General features: G+C 43.1%; 2 protein-coding genes across 5 annotated transcripts; one reads left to right on the top strand and one right to left on the bottom strand.

Moving 5' to 3' along the window:
• Window positions 1-9,798: 9,798 nt before the first annotated feature.
• LOC141657196 (uncharacterized) lies at window positions 9,799-14,217 on the top strand. Its single transcript, XM_074464347.1, has 7 exons — window positions 9,799-10,045; window positions 10,237-10,350; window positions 10,780-10,894; window positions 11,067-11,182; window positions 12,525-12,713; window positions 13,448-13,590; window positions 13,835-14,217. The coding sequence occupies exons 1-7, from the start codon at window positions 9,924-9,926 to the stop codon at window positions 14,014-14,016; spliced, it is 981 nt and encodes a 326-aa protein (XP_074320448.1). The 5' UTR covers window positions 9,799-9,923; the 3' UTR covers window positions 14,017-14,217.
• A 745-nt stretch (window positions 14,218-14,962) lies between these two features.
• LOC141657199 (histone acetyltransferase MCC1) lies at window positions 14,963-19,556 on the bottom strand. Of its 4 annotated transcripts, none has more exons than XR_012548673.1 (8): window positions 19,284-19,554; window positions 18,096-18,361; window positions 17,846-17,990; window positions 17,365-17,464; window positions 17,041-17,269; window positions 15,920-15,970; window positions 15,331-15,570; window positions 14,963-15,227 (listed from the first exon to the last, which is right to left on the bottom strand). XR_012548673.1 is itself a non-coding variant. In XM_074464350.1 (8 exons), the coding sequence occupies exons 2-8, from the start codon at window positions 18,212-18,214 to the stop codon at window positions 15,155-15,157; spliced, it is 897 nt and encodes a 298-aa protein (XP_074320451.1). In that variant the 5' UTR covers window positions 18,215-18,361; window positions 19,284-19,556; the 3' UTR covers window positions 14,963-15,154. The 4 variants fall into 4 exon arrangements, 2 of the variants coding, with proteins under 2 accessions (XP_074320451.1, XP_074320452.1); XM_074464350.1 differs by having other exon boundaries at window positions 15,391-15,570; window positions 19,284-19,556; XR_012548674.1 differs by lacking the exon at window positions 15,920-15,970 and having other exon boundaries at window positions 19,284-19,553.
• Window positions 19,557-19,776: the final 220 nt, after the last annotated feature.

Genomic DNA, 19,776 nt, shown 5'->3' with positions numbered 1-19,776 from the left:
TGAGTGAATTTGAATGAATGGAGCTATCTTGAAATGAAACCGAATCGAATCGAGTTGAACTAAGTCGACTGAAATGAACTGAGTAGAGCTGAAGTGAAGTAAACTGAAAATAAGCCAGAAAGAATAGGGTCTTAGTTCTACTCAAGACGACAATACATTTTAACGGATAAAATGATCCAAACACTACCACTTCATACTTAAATGATAATATAAGGCAAACTTTTTGTTATTATCTAAACGTCTACTCTTACTTGCTCTTTGCTTACATTAATCAATGATTGTTGTCTTTGTATTTGATAAATACTCTTGTGTATAGACATTGTTAATCGAGACTAATGTTCCCTAAGCACTATCTCGTAAGGTCGTGAGTCGTGACTCATTTGAAAGTGTTGGTTGGCGCTCTCTCGCCAACACTTGACCTTTTACAGTTCCATTCTTACTGTGAATTAAGACAAGAGTGACTATGTGGTTTGCCTATTAAAAAAAACGTATCGTGATACATTACACAGTTCCATCGATAAGACGTTCCTATGTTTGTGTTGGCCAACGTGCCGGTCCAACTCGGAATGATAAGACCCAACCCACCATTTCACGCCCAAATATCATTGTCCGACTAGCTTGTGTTGTAACACCAATGATTATCCACATGCCTAGAACAACAATACGGAAAAATTGAACGTGTTACCATCCTGCGTATAAAACCATGGAAGTGCATCAAATCAAACAATACCCCATTAACTAATAATTAAGTGCAATGTAAAGTGTTCCGGGTGTAATTCCAGAGCATGTATAGTTACCACCCGTGGCTTGTTGAATGATGTCTTGAGTTGGATTCTCCTTTGGTCTTAATCGTTCCTCTCGAGCTCTCCTGCAACAATGAACGAACTGAGGGCTTGGCTTGGTGCCAAGCGTACTCACTCCGACGCTCAAGTCAGTAAACTTAAAGGATAAGTTGTTACTTGGCTGAATGTATATTGTAGAGAGATAAGGAAGATATTACCAGATGAATAGTGTATTTAGGTTTAGTTGTGTATTTGTTCGATCCTTTCCTCAATGAAGGTTGAGGAGTATTTATAGGCTTTCACCTTTTGTCACGTAGTGGCCAAGTGGCCAAGTGGCTAGCGGTGGAAAGGCGATCTACCCCTCGGCCGAGGTTTCTATGGCGGCGGCGGGCCCTGTTGACTCACCCGAGGGGTCTTGGATATGAGTACGCGGGTATGTGTCCCGGTGGCAGTTGTCATCGAGACCAGTGACCGGCCGATGGGTGCATCGGCTAGGCTATCTAAGTCGTTGACTTCTTGTGGATATCTTTGACCTTGCTCAATATGTTGACTTGGTCGCGGTGCGAGAATATGCCCCATCAATTTGCCCCAGGCGTAGTCATGCCGTGGTATGGGCTCGATGTACGTTTGAGCGTATATTCTGCGTAAGTAATTTGCGGAAAATTTCGATCGGCTTCTCTGCGGCGGCTTCTTTGACCTCGGCCTGGTCTTTCTTAGGCCGTACCATATCCCCCCTCCACATGGATGTGTAAAGGGCATCCGATGTGGAAAAGAAAGTGACGTTGGCCGAGACCAGGATTGAGTGTGCCGGTTGTTTTTGATTGCCCCCCCGCGCTACTTAGCTTGGTTGACCATGTGGCGGCGGAGAACGGATGCTTGGGAATTTGTTGAGGAAGGTGAATAGGCAAGGAGATATGAATAGGCGTGTTGAAGACGCTTGGTTCTTATTGCATTGATTGACGTCTAAGCGTTGCAACGATTGACATTCCGTAATTGCATGCCCGACACGTGTAATACGCATCTTTGATTGGTTGACGCCTCATGGGTCATTCATTGATTGGTCCTTCTTTATGGGCTTTTCCCTATAAATAGGCGGTTATCCCGTAAAATTGGCCACCAATTTCATTCTCCAAAATTTTCTCTAAACTTCCAAGGGTTTCATTGTCTTCTAATTTTCGAGTTGTTACTCGTGGTGTTTTTCTTCAAGGTAAACAAACTTTCCAATTTCTTAACTCTAAGTTATTATTGTAAACATGTCTTCTGCTGATGCCGGGCCTAGCAAACCGACGCGGGGGTTCCCGTCGCGCCTTGATGAGGAGGAGAAGTTGGACGCCTCGTGATAAGGCACTGGGGGCCCTAGGTCTCCTTCTCCGAAGTCGATCCTCGAATTTTGGAGGAATGGGAGGATGACTCTGATGTCGATGATGACGCAGACGATTTTGGTGATGATCTTTGAAGAGGCTCGTCCCAAAGAGGTGAGGCGGTGCGTTATGGATCACGGTGGCGCTGCAAGGTACGCGTTGACCGAGCTTGGACACATAAGTTTGCGGTTGTTCGGTGAGAGATTTTTCGAGGGTCACTTCTTCTTTGGCCGGGGATACAAGATTGTTATCCCCGAGGAGGGCAGGCCGTCTGTTGCCCTCCGCCAAGGCCATACCGGCGTATACATGCGACATTTGGAGTACGGGCTCCGGTTCGCATTTGAATGAGTACGTCATGGCCATCATTAAAGCTATGAACGTCGCTGTGGCCCAACTGCATCCGTTGGCCATGAGGACGATAGTCGGCTTTGTGTGGCTTTGTCTCTTCAAGGGGGAGGCCCCGACGGTAAATTTATTCCGCCGGCTTCATTATCTCCAGCCGTCAATCTCTGGCCGCGTCGGTTGGTACAGTGTGCACACGGAGAAAGGTTATGTCTCTGTTGACAAACTTACTTCTTGCAAAGACTGGAGAAATCGGTGGGTGTATGTTAAGGTCTTGGGATGACTATCCATTGCCCCTCTCCTTTCAAAGACCAAGTGAATTTGCGGTGTGAGACTAAGGCGGAGCATGACGGATGGGTCATAGGAAGAAGCTTAAAATGGACCTTGACAAGGTCCTTCTTAAGGAGGACGAGAAGCTGGCCAAGGGGGCTTTTTGAGTTGGACAAGAGTGGGCTGCCGAAAAGATGGATCCCCCAACGCAGATCATTCTTCAGGATGAGCCGCTTTGCCATGTCGGCCTCATACCGGCCCTAGCGCAGGGTGAGTGGGGTCGGTGTGAGGCCCATCACCGTTCTCATTGTGTCTCGAACTTTGATTTATTTCTTCTACTTAACTCTTACTTTGTCTCTTTCGCAGGCCACTTTGGACCGGACACATCGAGGATATCCTCCGGAGAATGGGGCTGCACAAAGATAAAACTGTTGCCAACTTGCATCCCAAGGCTCTAGCCCATGACCGCAGGACGTCGCCGAATGATCTTATGGATCAGCAGCTGAAAAGCTTGAATGTGGTGGAGGCCCAGGCGAGGGTTGTAAGTAACATGTCGCGCCGCACGCGAAAAACAAAGCCTTCGGCGGTGATGGCGTCGACATCGGCTCCGCCTTCCATCCCCCCTGTTCAGAAGGAGACGGTGGAGGTCGTTTATATCTCCAATGGGGATGACTCCGATGAAGAGGAGGGGTCGCCCTTCGGCTGCCGATGCTTTTGCCGCTGACGAGGAAAAGCGCCCTTCGGCCAAGAAGGCCAAGCACGGTATTGATCTATCCTGTGGCTCAGACTTAGCCGGTTGATATCTCCAATGGGCATGTCTGTGTATGTTGATACTGATGCTTACTTTAAATTTTGTAGATCAGCCGCAGTCGTCCGCCGCTCTTGTTGGGCAGCAAGTGGAGGGGAAGTGCATGCGGGTTTGGTGATCAAGACGTCACCGTGAACTCTTCGTCCCGAAGGCTTCCTCTCCCGGCCTACGGGTAGGTGATCAAAATGTCACCTTGTCTCTTCATCCCGAAGGCTTCCCTCTCCCACTACAAAGTAGGTGATCAAAATGTCACCACTGTTCCCTCATCCCAGAAGGTTTCCGTCTCCCCGGCTTTCAGAGGAAGGCACGGAGCGATCAAGGAGTGGGCGAGGTGGAACGATCTTACCGGTGCTCGTATCACGGAGCGGGAGAAAGCCGTGGCTCAATCCGCTTTTGAGCTTAATGCCACTAAGAAGGTGGCCGCGAAGGCGAATTTGGATCTTCTCAATGAGCGGAGGCTTAGGGAGATCTTTGAGAAGGCGCTCTTGGCTGAAAGAAAACTCGGGCGGGACGCTGAAAAGGAGGTCCTTCTTTGAGAGAGTCAAGGCGAGGCCGCGGCACCGAAGGCGCGAAGGCTTTGGAGAAGTGTAAACTTGTTCGAGGCACGCGACCTCTACCTCCAGCGAGAGGAACGAATCCGGGGACCTATTTAAGGCCCGGGCGGAGGTGATTCGAGCAAAGAGGCCGTCACCAGAAAAGGCAAAAGGAGAAGGACATTGAGATGCTCCAAACCGTCATGCTCCCTAACATGTGTCTTTGAATTAGGGATTTGGCCGAAGGAGCTGCTAGGGAAGTGATTGGGAAGCTCTTCCCTCTTGATGGTTCCTTTCCGTGGGGCGGATATGACGAGCTTCTTGATGACAAGCTTGAAGCCAAGGAGAAAGCCGTGGCGGAGAAGGCCAAGGAGGCGGTGAGGGCGAAGATAGAGAAGGAGGCGGCCGCGGAGAAGGCGCTCTTCTTGAGAAGGCTAAAGCGGCCAAGGAGGAAGCCGTCGGGCAAGGGCATTGAGGCCGCCGAGGCTAAGGCCGAGGCCGCTGAAGCCGAGGCCGCCAAGGAACCGCTATTTGGGTTGCCCATCGAAGAAGGTCTTGCTGCCATTGGCGATGGCGAGCAACAAAGGACATAGGGAGATGGTATCGTAGCCTTTTGTCTTTTGGCTTATCCTTGTAATTTCTTGTAATTTGTTGAACATTTTTAATAAGAGTTCGCTTCTTACGCCTCCGGCCTGGCGAGGTTTTTACCTCACTTCTTTTTTTTCTTGCGCTAGTATTTGAGCGTCTCAATTGTACTTTAGCGTCTATGTCTTCGTCTGGGTTGTCTCCTCACGTTATTAATTGAGTGTCTCTTTTGTTTCTGCCTCGGCTTGGCCGAGGCGGTCTAGAGTGCGTATCTCAATCGTTAACGCTTCTGAGGCATTTTGAACGCTTTGCGAGTATCACCTGCGCTGGTCGTTACCATCGAGGTGTCTGCTTCCTGGTGGTGATTTCCGCTCTTGTCGGTGTGTGACAGTGTGAGCCAGCATCTGTTCTTGTTATTGACTGCCGTGGCGTCTACCGCTTGGAGTGACTGCGACGGCGTCAAACCTCTTGGGGTGACTGCCGTGGCGTCTACTACTTGGGGTGACTGCGACGGCGCCTATTTCTTCACGGAGGCTAGTGGCGTCTACCACTTGGAGGCTCGACGGCGTCAAACCTCTTGGGGTGATTTGTCGTGGCGTCTACTACTTGGGGTGCTGCGACGGCGCCTATTTCTTCATGGAGGCTAGTGGCGTCTACCACTTGGAGTGACTGCGACGGCGTCAAACCTCTTGGGGTGGCTAGTGGCGTCTACTACTTGGGGTGACTGCGGACGGCGCCTATTTCTTCATGGAGACGCCGCGTGGCGTCTACCATTTGGAGTGACTGCGACGGCGTCAGACCTCTTGGGGTGGCTAGTGGCGTCTACTACTTGGGGTGACTGCGACGGCGCCTATTTCTTCATGGAGGCTGCCGCTCTTGTCGGTATGACAGTGTGAGCCGACATCGCTTCTTGGTAAAGACTACCGCTCTTGTCGGTATGACGAGTGTGGTGGCGTCTGCCGCTTCCTAGTGACTAGGGGAAAATGAACATTTTGATGGAAGACTTGGACGATTTTTCATTAGGTAAAAACATGCGTCGGGGTGCCCTTGTTTTGGACACCTCGCCGCTACATGGAGTATTCCCGAGATTACCGGCGTCTAATGGCCTATCAAAGGCACACCGTCCTAGTCGGCCGCTAGTTACCTCCATGAGGTCGTCCTCTGTTGTAAGGATAGACTTTTCCCTTTTTCGATTTCCTTGCCACTTTGAGGATTGCATGTTGCATCCTCGGCGGCTATCCGGACGTTGACCACCTCGTCATTCTCGTCTTTGGAGACGAGCTTATGCGCTTCCCCCGGTCCGAGACATACATCGGTGTTAGGGCCGGATGGACATCAACTGCGTCGGCCTCACTCGGGGTGACTCGGCCTATGAGAACGTTGTAGGCGGACGAGCCGTCAATGACCACGAACTCGGCTAGGACATTTTTAGCCGCATTCTTTTCGCCGAATGTCACCGGAGTCGATTGATCCTAGTGGTACCAGGCCGGCCCCGGAGAAGATGTATAGTGGGTTGGTGCAGGGGCTCAAGTCCTTGACTTTCGGCCGAGGCCGAGGAAGCACTCCACGAACATGATGTTCGTGTATGCGCTTTGTGTCAATCAGGCACCTCTTGACTAGGTGGTTGGATATGTCCAAATTGACTACAAGTGGGTCGCTATGAGGAGCGATGACTCCTTCGTAGTCCTTCCTTCCAATGGTTATATCGGGGATGTTGGAAGCGAGGGATGTTGTGTTGGGCACAAAGTTGATGGCCGATATAGCTCGTTCAGTGCCGTTTGTGCCCATGAGCGGACCCTCCGTTCTCGTTGCCCCAGATGACAACATGGATCACTCTATCCGTTCAAGACGGATTTCTTACCCGAATCGGCGTCGGTCTTTTGGCCTTTGGCAACGTACTTGCCGAGGCTCCCCTTCCGGATCAGCTCTTCAATGGCATTCTTGGATGCGTGATCGTTGGTTAGATGGCGGTGTGGTCGTGGTACTCACGAGATGGCTCGTGTCACCGTCACTTTTTGGCTTGGGGGTCTCTCCCACTTCTGGCCCTCGTTTTTGCTCAGGGCGAAGACCTCGGCGGCTGATACGACGAGAGGGGTTTTATCACCATATCGCCTCGGTGGTACGTGCCCGAACTCCACCCGGCGCTGTTGAGTCTTGTTTCTGGCAGACTTGTCCGACCGTGACCTATTATTCTCACGGCGTCTTTCATCGGACCGTGACCCGTTGTTGTCACGACGTCTTTCATCCGGGTTGTCCTCCCGGTGGCTCTTCTTTTCGGAGGGCTCGGCCTCGCTGGGGCCTACCCATGTCTTGTGATAGTCTTCTACCTTGATGGCCTGGTCGGCCATCCTCCTGGCGGCATCCAAGCTCAGGCCTCCGCACTTGATGAGCTCATTTTTTAAGTCTCCCCTTGGGAGGCCCTTCATCAGCGCGAAGGCCGCCAGTTCGGGATTAATTTCTCGAATCTGCTGGACCTTTCCATCGAACCTCTTCACATAGCTTCGTAGAGACTCGCCCCCTCCTGTTTGATAGTTAGGAGGTCCGATGTCTCCACGGCCCTTCTCTTGTTGCAAGAGTACTGGGCTAGAAAGGCGTCTCTTAGGTCGGCGTAGTAGTATACCGAGCCGTCGGGAAGCCCTTTGTACCAACTTTGAGCCATCCCATGCAAAGTTGTTGGGAAGACTCGGCACCAGACCTCATCGGGCTGCTCCCATACCGACATGTAAGACTCGAAAGCCTCGGCGTGGTGGTGGATCACTATCTCCTTTGTATGATAGGGGTGGCAACTTGAGCTTGGTTGGCACCTGGACTTCTAGGACGTAGGCGTTGAGGGGTGTCGACCACGTGTCGAACGACACGCGGCGATCGGCTCCTCGCATTCCTAATCCGGCTCTTCTCCTCGTAGCGGGAAGGACTTCTTCCTCGACTCGGACTTCTTCTCCAACTCTTTGAGTCGGACTCCTCGGTTCCTTTGGGGTAAGCCTCGCTCGTGTTGCGGGACGCTGTCCTCCCATGAGTGCGGGAAGGACTTAGGTCTACCACGCCCACTTTGGGCTCCCCGCGACTTGGTGGGTCGGCTTCTCCCAGTGCTCCGTTCAAATTTCTCGGAGTCACGTTTTGGGCCCCGGTCTCTGGGCGGTTTCCGCCGCTCTTGTCGGCGTGACGGTGTGAGCGGGCGTATTACTAATTAGGTCCGGGACCATTTTCGATTTTTGCTATGTCAACCACGTGTCCCATGATGGTGACCTGGTTGGCGGGCGGCGGCGTGTCCGGTATTATTGGCATCCCGAACTCCGGTTGGATTACTCGCCCGTAGGTGGAGCCGCACGACTCGAGAATTGTTGAAAGTATCATCGTGGTAGAATGCGGTTTCGTCGGTCACGACTGCGTCTTGTTGTTTTGACATCTTAGCTTTTTGGGTGGGTTTTTGTTGTTTTTTTTTTTTTTTGTTTGGGAATGAATGTGACTAGCTTCTAGTATCTTTTCCCCAGATGACGGGCGCCAATTGTTCCGAGTGTAATTCCGAGCATGTATAGTTACCACCCGTGGCTTGTTGAATGATGTCTTGAGTTGGATTCTCCTTTGGTCTTAATCGTTCCTCTCGGCCTCTCCTGCAACAATGAACGACCTGAGGGCTTGGCTTGGTGCCAAGCGTACTCACTCCGACGCTCAAGTCAGTAAACTTAAAGGATAAGTTGTTACTTGGCTGAATGTATATTGTAGAGAGATAAGGAAGATATTCAGGATGAATAGTGTATTTAGGTTTAGTTGTGTATTTGTTCGATCCTTTCCTCAATGAAGGTTGAGGAGTATTTATAGGCTTTCACCTTTTGTCACGTAGTGGCCAAGTGGCAAGTGGCTAGCGGTGGAAAGGGCGATCTACCCCTCGACCAGGGTTTTATGGCGGCCGGCGGGCCCTGTTGACTCACTCACCGAGGGGTCTTGGATATGAGTACGCGGGTATGTGTCCATTTGCGAGTTGTCATGCCGAGACCAGTGACCTTACCGATAAATTGCGATCGGCTAGGCTATCTAAGTCGTTGACTTTGTGGATATCTTTGACCTTGCTCGATATGTTGAGCAGTCGTGATGCGAGAATATCCCATCATAAAGTTTACAATTTTCAAACTAAATTCATGAATCAAACAACCTAAGTCTTAATAGATTTAAACCAAATAACTGCAAATCCGTGCAAATGAGTGTATCTAGTTTTTCAAGTCCATGTAAACAATAATAAAGCTATCGGAGAAAGTGTGAAATCCTTCTCTCGCCTAACCAACACGCGACGAATAAGTCAAGGCAATCAACTCAAGTAATTGTTAAGTCTACTCACATATAAGGAAGAGAACCGTAATGGTCAGATCACGGACTCATATACATCTTCCTAAAGAGGAAGAAAAAATGATGGACAAAAGGAAGAATAGTCAGCCAAAGGAGAAAACTAGCAAATACAACCAATCAATAAGCCAAACTGACAAACTGACTCGCCATATACACAAGACACACTTGTTAAATACTAATATGACGATTCCAAACACTTCATCACTATACTATCTCTGTTCCGAGTGTGCACACCATCTCAGACTGCCCCTCAAGAGGAGAATTAATAAGCGGGTCTTCTATCAATCAGACCACAGAGAAGGCTTCGCACACTGAATCTCGAAATACTATGAAGGCGGCTACCCACACCAACCTCATAATTCATAATAGTACAGACCCCGTACAATATATACACCTAACTATAGAGTTTTACTTTTCAATTTATTATATTTGTGGAATTTGAATTGACAATTCATTAATTATTCATTTTTTCTCATCATTATATTTTAATTTGAGAAATAAAAATTAAATCATCTTATTCACCGACTTGGCCTTAAGTAGTTGGTTCCTATGAGCGACTTGGGTTAAAACCGCTCACCCTTAATTGTGTTTATGTCACTCAGGATACAGCCGGTTAAGTGAGAAAAACTTAAATCTGGCCAAACTTTAAGAATGAGCATTCATTTCATAATATTATTCCGTATTTGATTTTAAGCTCCATTTTTTTTTTAAAAAAAAAAAAAAAAAAAAAAAAAAAAACAAACAAACAAAGGTCCAATTTTTTTTTTTTTTTTTATAAAAAAGAGAGAGAAAAATCAAACATTAAAAAAGGAGACATAGACGTTGGGTGGCGAACTACTCCGTATTAAGTTGTTGAGATCTCTTGCTTGTTCACATAATTTCATCCAAGTTTCCCTGGAAAATGTGGTTAGAGGTTATACTAGGCGGAGCACTGCTCTACATAATATGGAGTTTCTTCACTGACGACGACGTTTTGGATATCGGAACCTCTGATTTCAACGCCATTTTCTCCGTCGCCTCTAGGTTTTTTTTTTTTTTTTTTTACTTTCTTTCGTCTTTTCCCACTCATTCATTTCAATTGATTACTCTTTCCGTCTCAATCATTTTGTTTTCTTTTATTCTTTGTGAGCGTATTTTAATCAAGGTAAACAAATAATCGAGACGGAATAAGTAATAAGTAATTAATAACTCCGTTGTGTCTTGAAAATTGGCAGACTAGAGAAGCTTTATGGAGGTAAGGCATTTATCGGTCTCCGTATCCCTGATCCTGATGCCGATTCCGATACCGCTTCTCGTATCAGTATCGATCTGGTTGTCCTCACTAAAAGGTACGGAGTTTTTTCCGAATTTTTTACTTACCTACGTTTCAAGAGATGCTTTATTAGCACTTTCTTATATAGTGGCGGAATCAGGATTTATAGTCGAGTGCGGAAATTTTTAGGGCTGAAATGCTGAATTATAATGCAATAAGTTAAATTAGGAAAAATATCGAAAAAAATTAATTGTTCAGGACGAGTGCCATGCAAACCCCCTTGGTTCCGCCACCGTTCTGGTACAATAGGCAAATAGGATTTACTACTGAATTTGTACGAATTTTCTCACAATATGAGTGGAGAATATGCACAACATATAATTTTTGAAAGGTAAAACACAAGCCTAAATTTGTCGTTTTAGGCGAGGACACTACATTTGAATTTGTCAAGTTTTTTCATTCAGCTGATTTGCTAATTGGGAAATTTATCTGTTTCATCTGCCAGGGAGGCGGTTGTGGTTAGTGTGAAAAACATGTCAGGCTTTGTTTCGGTGAATTCGGATGGAAGTTGGATGTGTATAAGTGATCACAGGCAGAAGGAGGAGCACTATCCAGATCCTGTATGTGTTCACTGCTTTCCGTGTTTAACTGTTATGGGTACCCGTAATAAATTGTACCTCTGAGGCCACCTTTACACTTGACCGTCATGCTTTTTTTATCGTCCTTAGAGTCAATATTTTCTATATACATACACTTTTGTCTTGTTCGTTAGGTTTCCCTATATTCATGCAGGTAGCTGAAGTAGAGAGACAGGCCTCTGTCCTCAAAGCATATCTTGAACAAAGAGGGGTTTCTCTTCCTGAAGGGTTTTTGTCTCACAAAGTCATTACTTCCAATCCCAAATTCCGGTATGTCATTTGCCTTCCTCTTTCTATGCATTATGCATTTTTATGAAAGGCCTCTTGTTACATGCAACAATTAGGTGACCTTCAGATCAGGTCAATGTGTTGTCTTTTGATTCTAAATGGGGGCTCGCTCACCTTCTTCTGTCAATGTTCTATCTAGTCATTTACAGTATCTCCTTAGCACAGATAAAACTATGGTAGCTTTAGGGTCATGGGGTCTAAAAAGAAGTGGGTGGTGTTGGGTATCAAAATTAACTTTGAGGTGATTTCACCTGCCACCTTGCACAATACTTATTTGACCAAAGAACGATGTGGCTACCGCCACAGATGACAAGGCATATGTGTTGCTACTGAGATACTGTGGACTTGTGGAGCCCTCCAAATTCTAACACCAAGTTTTCTTAGAATGAGTTTATTGGGTGTCCTCCTAAGTCTAACACAACCTGACAGGAGCTCTCTGATCAAATGAGCTAATAAGATCATAAGATCACATATGTTTAGGGTGAAATTTGCGAATCTAATTGAGGTATATTAGGAAAATAACTATATAAGGAATACTGGTCACTTTTATATGCTGTTAGAGAAATAGAATTATTAGAGAAACTGAACATTAACTAGAAATACAACGGCGGCACTTCTCACTGCTTGAAAGACTTGGCTCCCGCAAATGGATGGGTGTAGGGATGTCTGAATATGTTACTCTAACTGGGCTGCAAGTGTCCAACACGACATGGTCTTCGAGTATCGAATTCGCTTATTTTGCGCCAAATTTTCTATGTTTTGGTCTAAAATGAGGTGTCAAAGTGTTGTGTCATGTCAGACACAGAAGTGTTGGACACACGACACATGCGACACCGACCAAAGTGAAGTGTTGGAGTATTATAGATGCCCGATGTCCTAATGATATCTAGCAAAAATAAATGCATTAACATTTGACCTACAGTGAGAAATATGATCCAAGCATTCCATTTGTCACACTTTTCAAAGACCAAGCCGCCAAGGCTGACTTGTGACAGAATCTCCTTGACTTGATGCTTGGAAAATGACCACTTCGGTTACTAGAATAAAATTGTAGCTTGCCGTTCGAAGAGACTTTAACTTTTCAATTTTTAGTTAGGAATGTTTTTTTAATACAATTTTCTTCTCACTGCCACAATGTGAAGAAGAAAATTACAAAAAATTAAAAAAAAAAAAAAAGGATAGAGAGTGTTTTTTTCTATTTTTGTATCTATATAATGTTGTCATGATAGTGTATTGCTCAACACCCTATTAATTAGTTTACGGAGTGCATGGTTCCTAGAATAGATCACACAGGAGCTTCTGAGAGACTTAATTTTAAATGCAGAACACTCAATCCTGAAAGTTTTCGGCCCGAAGTCATGCAGTATGATCAGTGGATTCACCTTAAACCGGAATCCAAAGGCATGTTTTCCGGATGGATTGCAGGCGCTTTTCATTCAGCAAAGAAAGAAATGCAGGACTCTACACGTGAACAGCTTCAGTTTGCTCTGAGTACTGCGCCAATGTGGGATAGGTATGTTTTCTCGTAATTCTTGATCAAGTTCGACTTCCTGCCAGGGGTACTGACTTCACTCAATTAGCCTACAAATCACTATAAAGTGTCAATGACAGCATCCATCACGATAGGATAATAATATTATAATGTCCCTTGCATTTAAGATATATTTCTTAAATCTTATTTTTAATTTTAATCTTTTAAAAAATAAGTGTATTAGCATTTCAAAATTAAGCGTGTTAGCATTATAAAATTAAGGGTATTATAACACTCGCTGTGTATCATATGCTCTATCAAGAATGAATGTGTATTCGTATGATTGTAATGAGGGTACTATGAATTTGGTTACCTAGCTTCCTGCCAGCTTTTCACTTGCATTTTAAGATAAGAAGAATTCAACAACCCCAAGGGGCGACTTCCATATACTTTGGAAGGAGACTCAGGGTGCTGAAGTAGTCAGTAAAAGCTACTCCATAAGTTTTTGTAGCCCTACACTATCATTTATATTTATATTTCCTGAAGATTTTGAGTAAATTTGACAGTATAGATAAATAGTTGGAATGTGTTTGATCAAATTCCTTTCTTATTATTGTTCTGTAGCACGCAGGCACATAGTAATGTATATTGGTATTTGGTACTATATTTCCAAACATAATAAATTCTTCAATTTGTTTCTGGTGTTCTTGTATCAACTTTTACTTGGATATTTCGGTGTGCCTCTCACATATCGCTTTGAGAGTTTTCGTTCTCAGGTTGGAGCTTAAAGGTAGCAAATATGTTCTAGGAGAGTTTGAGGAGTTTAAAGGCAAGCATGAAGATTTAGACGAGCTGCAATATATAAAGAGGTCTAAAGTTGATCGGATGGTTGTCCAGAAAACATCTATGTTTGGCTTAGGTGACTACCCTGCTGTTCTTCGCTCTTTTTGTCCTCCAAAATATTTGCATGTATCATTTGTGTGTGTTATCATCCATTGTTATGTTTTCTGTTTAAACTGCTGAGACAGTGAAACCCCTGGGTGGTCTTAGACATCTAGTTTGAAAACCTTATTGCTTGTGCGATGAGTGTGTGAAATCATTAATTCTTTTTTTGCTGGTCAAATGGGCTGATGTTTTCGTGTAATCTTTACCTCTGAATGCAGCCCCTACGAGACTTCAAGTTCTGTACGCTTTTCGTGATTATCGAAAGGACGGAGCTTCAGGGTCTGAGTGGAAGGAGGTGACTGTCAGATCAAGTACTGAGGTTCTATTTCAGCCCCAAGATGCCAAGAAAGTTCGCAAATTCAAGTTATCGACTGTTACTTCTCTGACACTGAGCGCTTAACAGCCAATTGAAAGAAACTAGGAAGGTTATGATGGTTTAAAGTAACTGTTGTCCTTGTATTATGTCAATAACTAATGTCAGCTCAAACCAAGTAGTATGATATCTCGACAAAAGACAATTTCAGCTTAAGAAGTCGCTAAAGAAATCGAAGAACAGAGTTGCTAATTTCTGTGAAATGAGAGTATGAACATTAGTTTCAAACCTCGTTTCTGTGATCAGATTTTACAAACTTTTCAGACATTTTTCCTGTTTCTTCGTGTATTGATACTTGAAACTTTGCATTTTTGTCCACCTTTGGTTTTATAGATTTCGTTTATATTGGGATGGAATATTTGTTAGTTCTATGTACGGTATTATCAAATGTGGACTGGAATTCTATATGCAAATGAACCCAACTGAATTATATACTCACATTTGTTAGCAGTCCATCTACACGATTTCACGGACATCTATTTTGGTTAATCCTAGGATTTCTTGGATGTTCCAGTCTCCATGCCAAAATGCCACAACACTAAATCGACTTGCGTCTACCTTACAATAGACTTGTTTGTATGCATGCTTGCTTCTTCCCTCACTGCACCTCAGCTATTCATCGATTTCCCTCGTTTGTCCCAACACATTTCGATGAGCTATTTTTTTTCATCGATTTCCCTAGTTTATCTTTATCCAATTCTATACTCTAATTTTCCTCACAATATACATCGGTAGTACCTTGAGCGGCTTCACATTGTGAAGCATAGAGCAACTTGAAGACTTCAAGTTGGTGAAAATTTTCGAGAAGGCAAACCTTGTAAACCGAGTCTAAATGAAAGATAGTGAAGAGTTGAAAATATTGGCAGTTCTTTACCCGAAGTCTACGACAAAACACACATGAATTGGAGAGTTTGTAAATAACAAATGAAATTTGGGTCTTACTAAAAGTGAAAGAAAAGGCTCCTGCTCCTGCTTCTCATATGCCCACAATGGCATCAACGCACCTCAAGCGCATAATATATACTTCCTCAAAGTTGTCATAAGTTCATACTAAATCGAGAGGAACGAACTCAGAAGTCAGAACACACATCACTAGTACTCTACAAATCTTCTTTCTTCTATCGTTCTTCTATAGGTTGTATATAAATCAACTTCAATTAATATTTTACAATGCTGTCAAGCTTTGCCAAGTCGCCAGTCTTCTTTTCCTGTATGAGGACGACTCCAGTCTCCAGATGCTGCGGGAGGTGCAATCTTCACATTCAAATACCAAAAAAGCGCAGAATGTTTCCAGTCACATTTGGAGAAACTATAAATAAAGTCAAATGGCGATTGGTTGACCTAGCTCAGTTGATCAACGAGGAGGAAATTAAATTGATTGTAAGGTGTCACACGACTCACACACGCTGGAACTCAGCAGAACCATCTATTGAGAGATTCTTGCCCTGAGGAGCTATGAGACCACAACTCTCTTTGCATTTTGTCCATCTCCAGGGCTTCCTCTCATCACGTCTCCACAGTCGGGCAGTCACCGACTTCAAGCTAGTCCTTAGATAGTTGACCACACATACAGCCAACTCTCTGCAAATGAGGATCAACATATCAGCATCCCTGAAGAAGAACATATTTACCGAGCCTTGCTAAGGTACTAATTAGCCTAGTTTAATGTAGCTAGCAACAGGATTCACTATAACCCTATCCTTGTATGTTCTTTTTTTTTTTTTCAGTTTCTAGCCAGAAAAAAAAAAAAAGGTAATTTTTTTTTTTGAAGACACAATCTGCCTGGCGCATAGGAATACAGACGTCGATGGTAAGTAATAAAAAGTATGCTACATAAAAACTAATTACATCCATGTTTAAGACTTTGAGGAAAAACTAATTTCTCGTAAGATACTATTTACTAATGCTCCATGATTACTCTCCTAGTTACCTATAACAAATACGCGTGTGAAACCATTGCATGGTGAATCCCCGTATCTTTCTGCATAGTTTGAATATAAAAACGGATAAATATTGCTTCATAGTTCATATATCAATAGAAAAATATGTTAATTTGTCTACCAGTGATCAATATTAATAATGAAAGGGTAGCCTGCAAATGCAAAACCAAATGCCCTACACTTCTAAGTCCTACCCCTGGACTTAAAACGTCCATCGTAGCGACTATTTTCCAAACTAACCATCTCTCACGATTATTTAACGAAGTCAACAAATCCAAAAAACAGTTCATTTATTTCTGCAGCCTTACCCTCTCCCCTCTTTTACTGAATCCTCAATCAATATCTCTCCACTCTTCAACATAAAAAGTCACCACCATCACTCCAACATGGAAGTTACCTCTATATTACTCTCCCTCCTGACTATTTCTCCACCGTTCATCAGCACGATTAACACAATAGTCAACCAATAACCCTCGAATTAATTTTTTCCCTCGAATTAATTTTTTTTTCCTACATATTTTAAAACACAATTTCTCAAAGTAGTACCAATATGTTTTAAATTCTCAACCAATATCCCAAAATGACTTGAACAACCTACAAAATTCATGGATATAGTAAGATTTGTACTAGCCAAAATTAGAAAAGAAATAAAGTGGACGGAAATTTTTTTCCTATATATCTTAACAATTTTGTTTAAATATTCAATAATAAATAATGGATTCAAGGAAAAAACGAAAAAAAGTAACGGAAAGCTAACGTTGTTTTTGGGACATTTTGGGAAGCAGCAAGTCTTGCTATAGACGGATATATCCGTCTACAGCAAGAGACGGATCAAATACCCTTAAAGTGGTGACATTTTTGGGCCCCACCACGCAAGTTGTTGTTTGTCTTATGCGTAATGTGGTATGTTACTTGGCCCGTCTTTAGTTATAGACGGATAGTTGCCGTCTATAATGAGATTTTGTGAATTACAAATACACAAGTGAGTTTGAACCATGTTTCTTATTATTCCTAAATAAAAGGAGTAATAATGTTTCATCACCAACATTCAACTGAGAAAATAACTGAACCAACAAGAGAGATACTTAAAGAAGCGGTGGATACTACTTACAAAGGTGAGCAAGGAGAGTGTCCACCATTCACATAGTACACGAACAAGTAGGCATCATAGTGCTGGCTATCAATGAGGTAAAATCCATGGAGCCGCCTCACACACTTGAAAGATAATTTATTGTACAAAAAGATTGCTGGATTGTTATAAGATATCACATGCAGATAGACAGCTCGGCATGTTGGGATGGTTCGCGCATATCTCGTAACCTCTCCGATCAATGCAGAGGCTGAACAACACAATATAACTTGGTTACGCGATTACATTTGCTGACTTGCCAATAACTATACAAGCCGATAGGCCACTGGAAAGGAGGGTAGATACCTATACCAAATTTCCTATATGCTTCAACTACACCCAGGGTGAGGATGTATACTAAAGTTTGATCTGTTCTTCCAGAGTCGCACCGAATCAAATCACTGATCTAAAGGCCAAAAAACAATGCAACCTGAGTAAACTAAGCAAATGTAACAGAACTATTACTCCACTCGATTTATATTGGCTTCCCACTACGAATGCCAATGAGATGAAAGAAATATGTTACTTGACTAGCAACAGAATAAGAAGTTCACATTTTTATTTTACCATATGTAGAAAGGGGAAAAATATTTTTGGGATGGACGGTAAAGGAAATGGACAATATAAGTGGAATGGAAGGGTACAGAACAAAATTGTAGTTATACAATATGCACTTGTATGAAAACCTATAGGAATAGCAATCAAAATGGTAGATATACACGGGGTAAATTGCCTCCTAAAAATGTAACATAGTTTGGACTTTGGAGCAGTAAAACAAGGGCCATACCTCTGATTCTCTGGCCAAAACAATTTTTATAGTGACAAATCCAATAAGTTCGTCACTTTGAGCATTGGGTCTATTGCGATCAACAGCTCCCCAAGAAATTATGTCGTTGTGGTTGACGACATTACAGAAAAACTCGGACTCATACCTAGAATAAGAAAATTAGAAACAATGATGCCTGTTCAAACTTTTTTACATAAATTAGATGTTCATATAAAATGCAACAGACAACCAGAGTGCATCCGTGATCCACCTGATGGGGAACAAGTTCAAGTGAAGTTGTTCAAGAGCTTCAAGATCGGAAGGTTTTATAGGTCTGTAAGCAATGCAAGGACGGCGAGCAGAATTCCGGGATACCATGGAGCGTAACATTGATGACCTGCAATATTTTGATGTACGATGATACTGTCGAAAACAGTGTCTTCTTCCATGAAATCACATGTCAGCGAAAAGGTGTGTAGCGCATGTCTGGACAGAACAACATTGCCACCAGATGCTTCTCCAAGCGTCTCAAACCGACTGAGAAAATAAAAATAAAAATAAAAACGTGGTTGAATGTTTGAACAGGCGCAGGATGTTACAAGTATATTAAAGATGCATGCAACAAAGCTACATAAAGATACTCCGAAAAAATTTAAGCATCCAGTAATTGTGATCAAATGTTATCCATTCTAGGTAGCTAGAAGCTGTCTAGCTGACTATGTGATCAAATGTTATCCATTCTAGATAGCCAACTGCCATCTCGAAACAATAAGCAAAGATTTCATCTATTATAGAAAGCCGATTGTCCACTCGTGAAATGCAAATATAAATACCAGGGAAAGGAAATTGATTTACCCTTCGTCCAGTCAAATGTTCAACTTTCTATTCTTTGCGAGATGTTCACCTTTCGATTATTTCAAAAGAGTTATTTTAATCAAAAGATAAACAAATGAGCGGGACAGAGGGAGTAATTAGTTTATTAAATGTGTCCCGGGGAAAACATGGGATCTTTTAATCAGAGAAGATATAGCGAGGTACTAGCAGCAATTACTTCCTCTGCTCCATTTAGCTATATATGTCTTTTAAAACACGAGTCGGGATTTTGAAAAACGTATACAATCAAATGGAACAATAGTGAGTTGATTGATCTTTTGAGCTGGCAATCTAATCAAAATTCATCTGCCAATAAATATCAATGAGATGCTAATAAATAAAGCTTGGATTACATAAAAACAACATTAAAATTAATCTAAGCAAAATCATCTGCCATTTTTGTCAGCTATGGCATAATTGGAGGGTGCAAATACAGTAAGCTTAAGCTCTATAGCTGCAACTAGCTATGCCGGTTTCGATTCGATCAAAATTTGAATAATACAGACAATTAAAAAGAGAATTAACAATGTTAAAGACAATTGAAATGAATCAAGTAACATAAATTAGAAGATGATTAAGAAAATACCGGTGCTACTGAATTGACGTTGATGTATCTGGTGATGATTGTAGGATTTGTAGTTTAGGTTGTTGGAAATTGTGATGAAAATTCTAGGGTTTTTGCAGAAATGATGAAGTTAAGGAAGAATTGGGGTTTTTTTTGTTGTGTTTAGTTTCCCAGATTTGGGTGATCTTTGGTCTTTTTTTTGGTTCTTGACAACCTTTGTTGTTTGTGTCCGCTCGTTGACTCTTCTTTCTTACTTTTTCCTCTTTCGCCCCTTCTTCATTCCATGTCTCCACCTTTGTCTAGGCTTGGTATCCAGTTGTCCACCCTTGTTCGATACTTGTAACAACCCATCTCAATTTGCAAATCACTTTTTTTTTTTCTAAAATAATAAGACGAGTTTTTGAAACTATTTTATGCTCAAATATGATCATAATGTTAGTTATTATAGTTTATGATGTTTTTTTTCCCGAGAGTGGTCATATTTGGGAATAAAGCAGTCTTAAAATCTCATTTT

The sequence above is a fragment of the Silene latifolia genome, chromosome 5 (assembly GCF_048544455.1).
Source record: "Silene latifolia isolate original U9 population chromosome 5, ASM4854445v1, whole genome shotgun sequence".
Classification (NCBI taxonomy): Eukaryota; Viridiplantae; Streptophyta; class Magnoliopsida; order Caryophyllales; family Caryophyllaceae; genus Silene; species Silene latifolia.
Note: the sequence above shows the minus strand (reverse complement) of the source record. Positions and strands in the feature narration are given on the sequence as shown.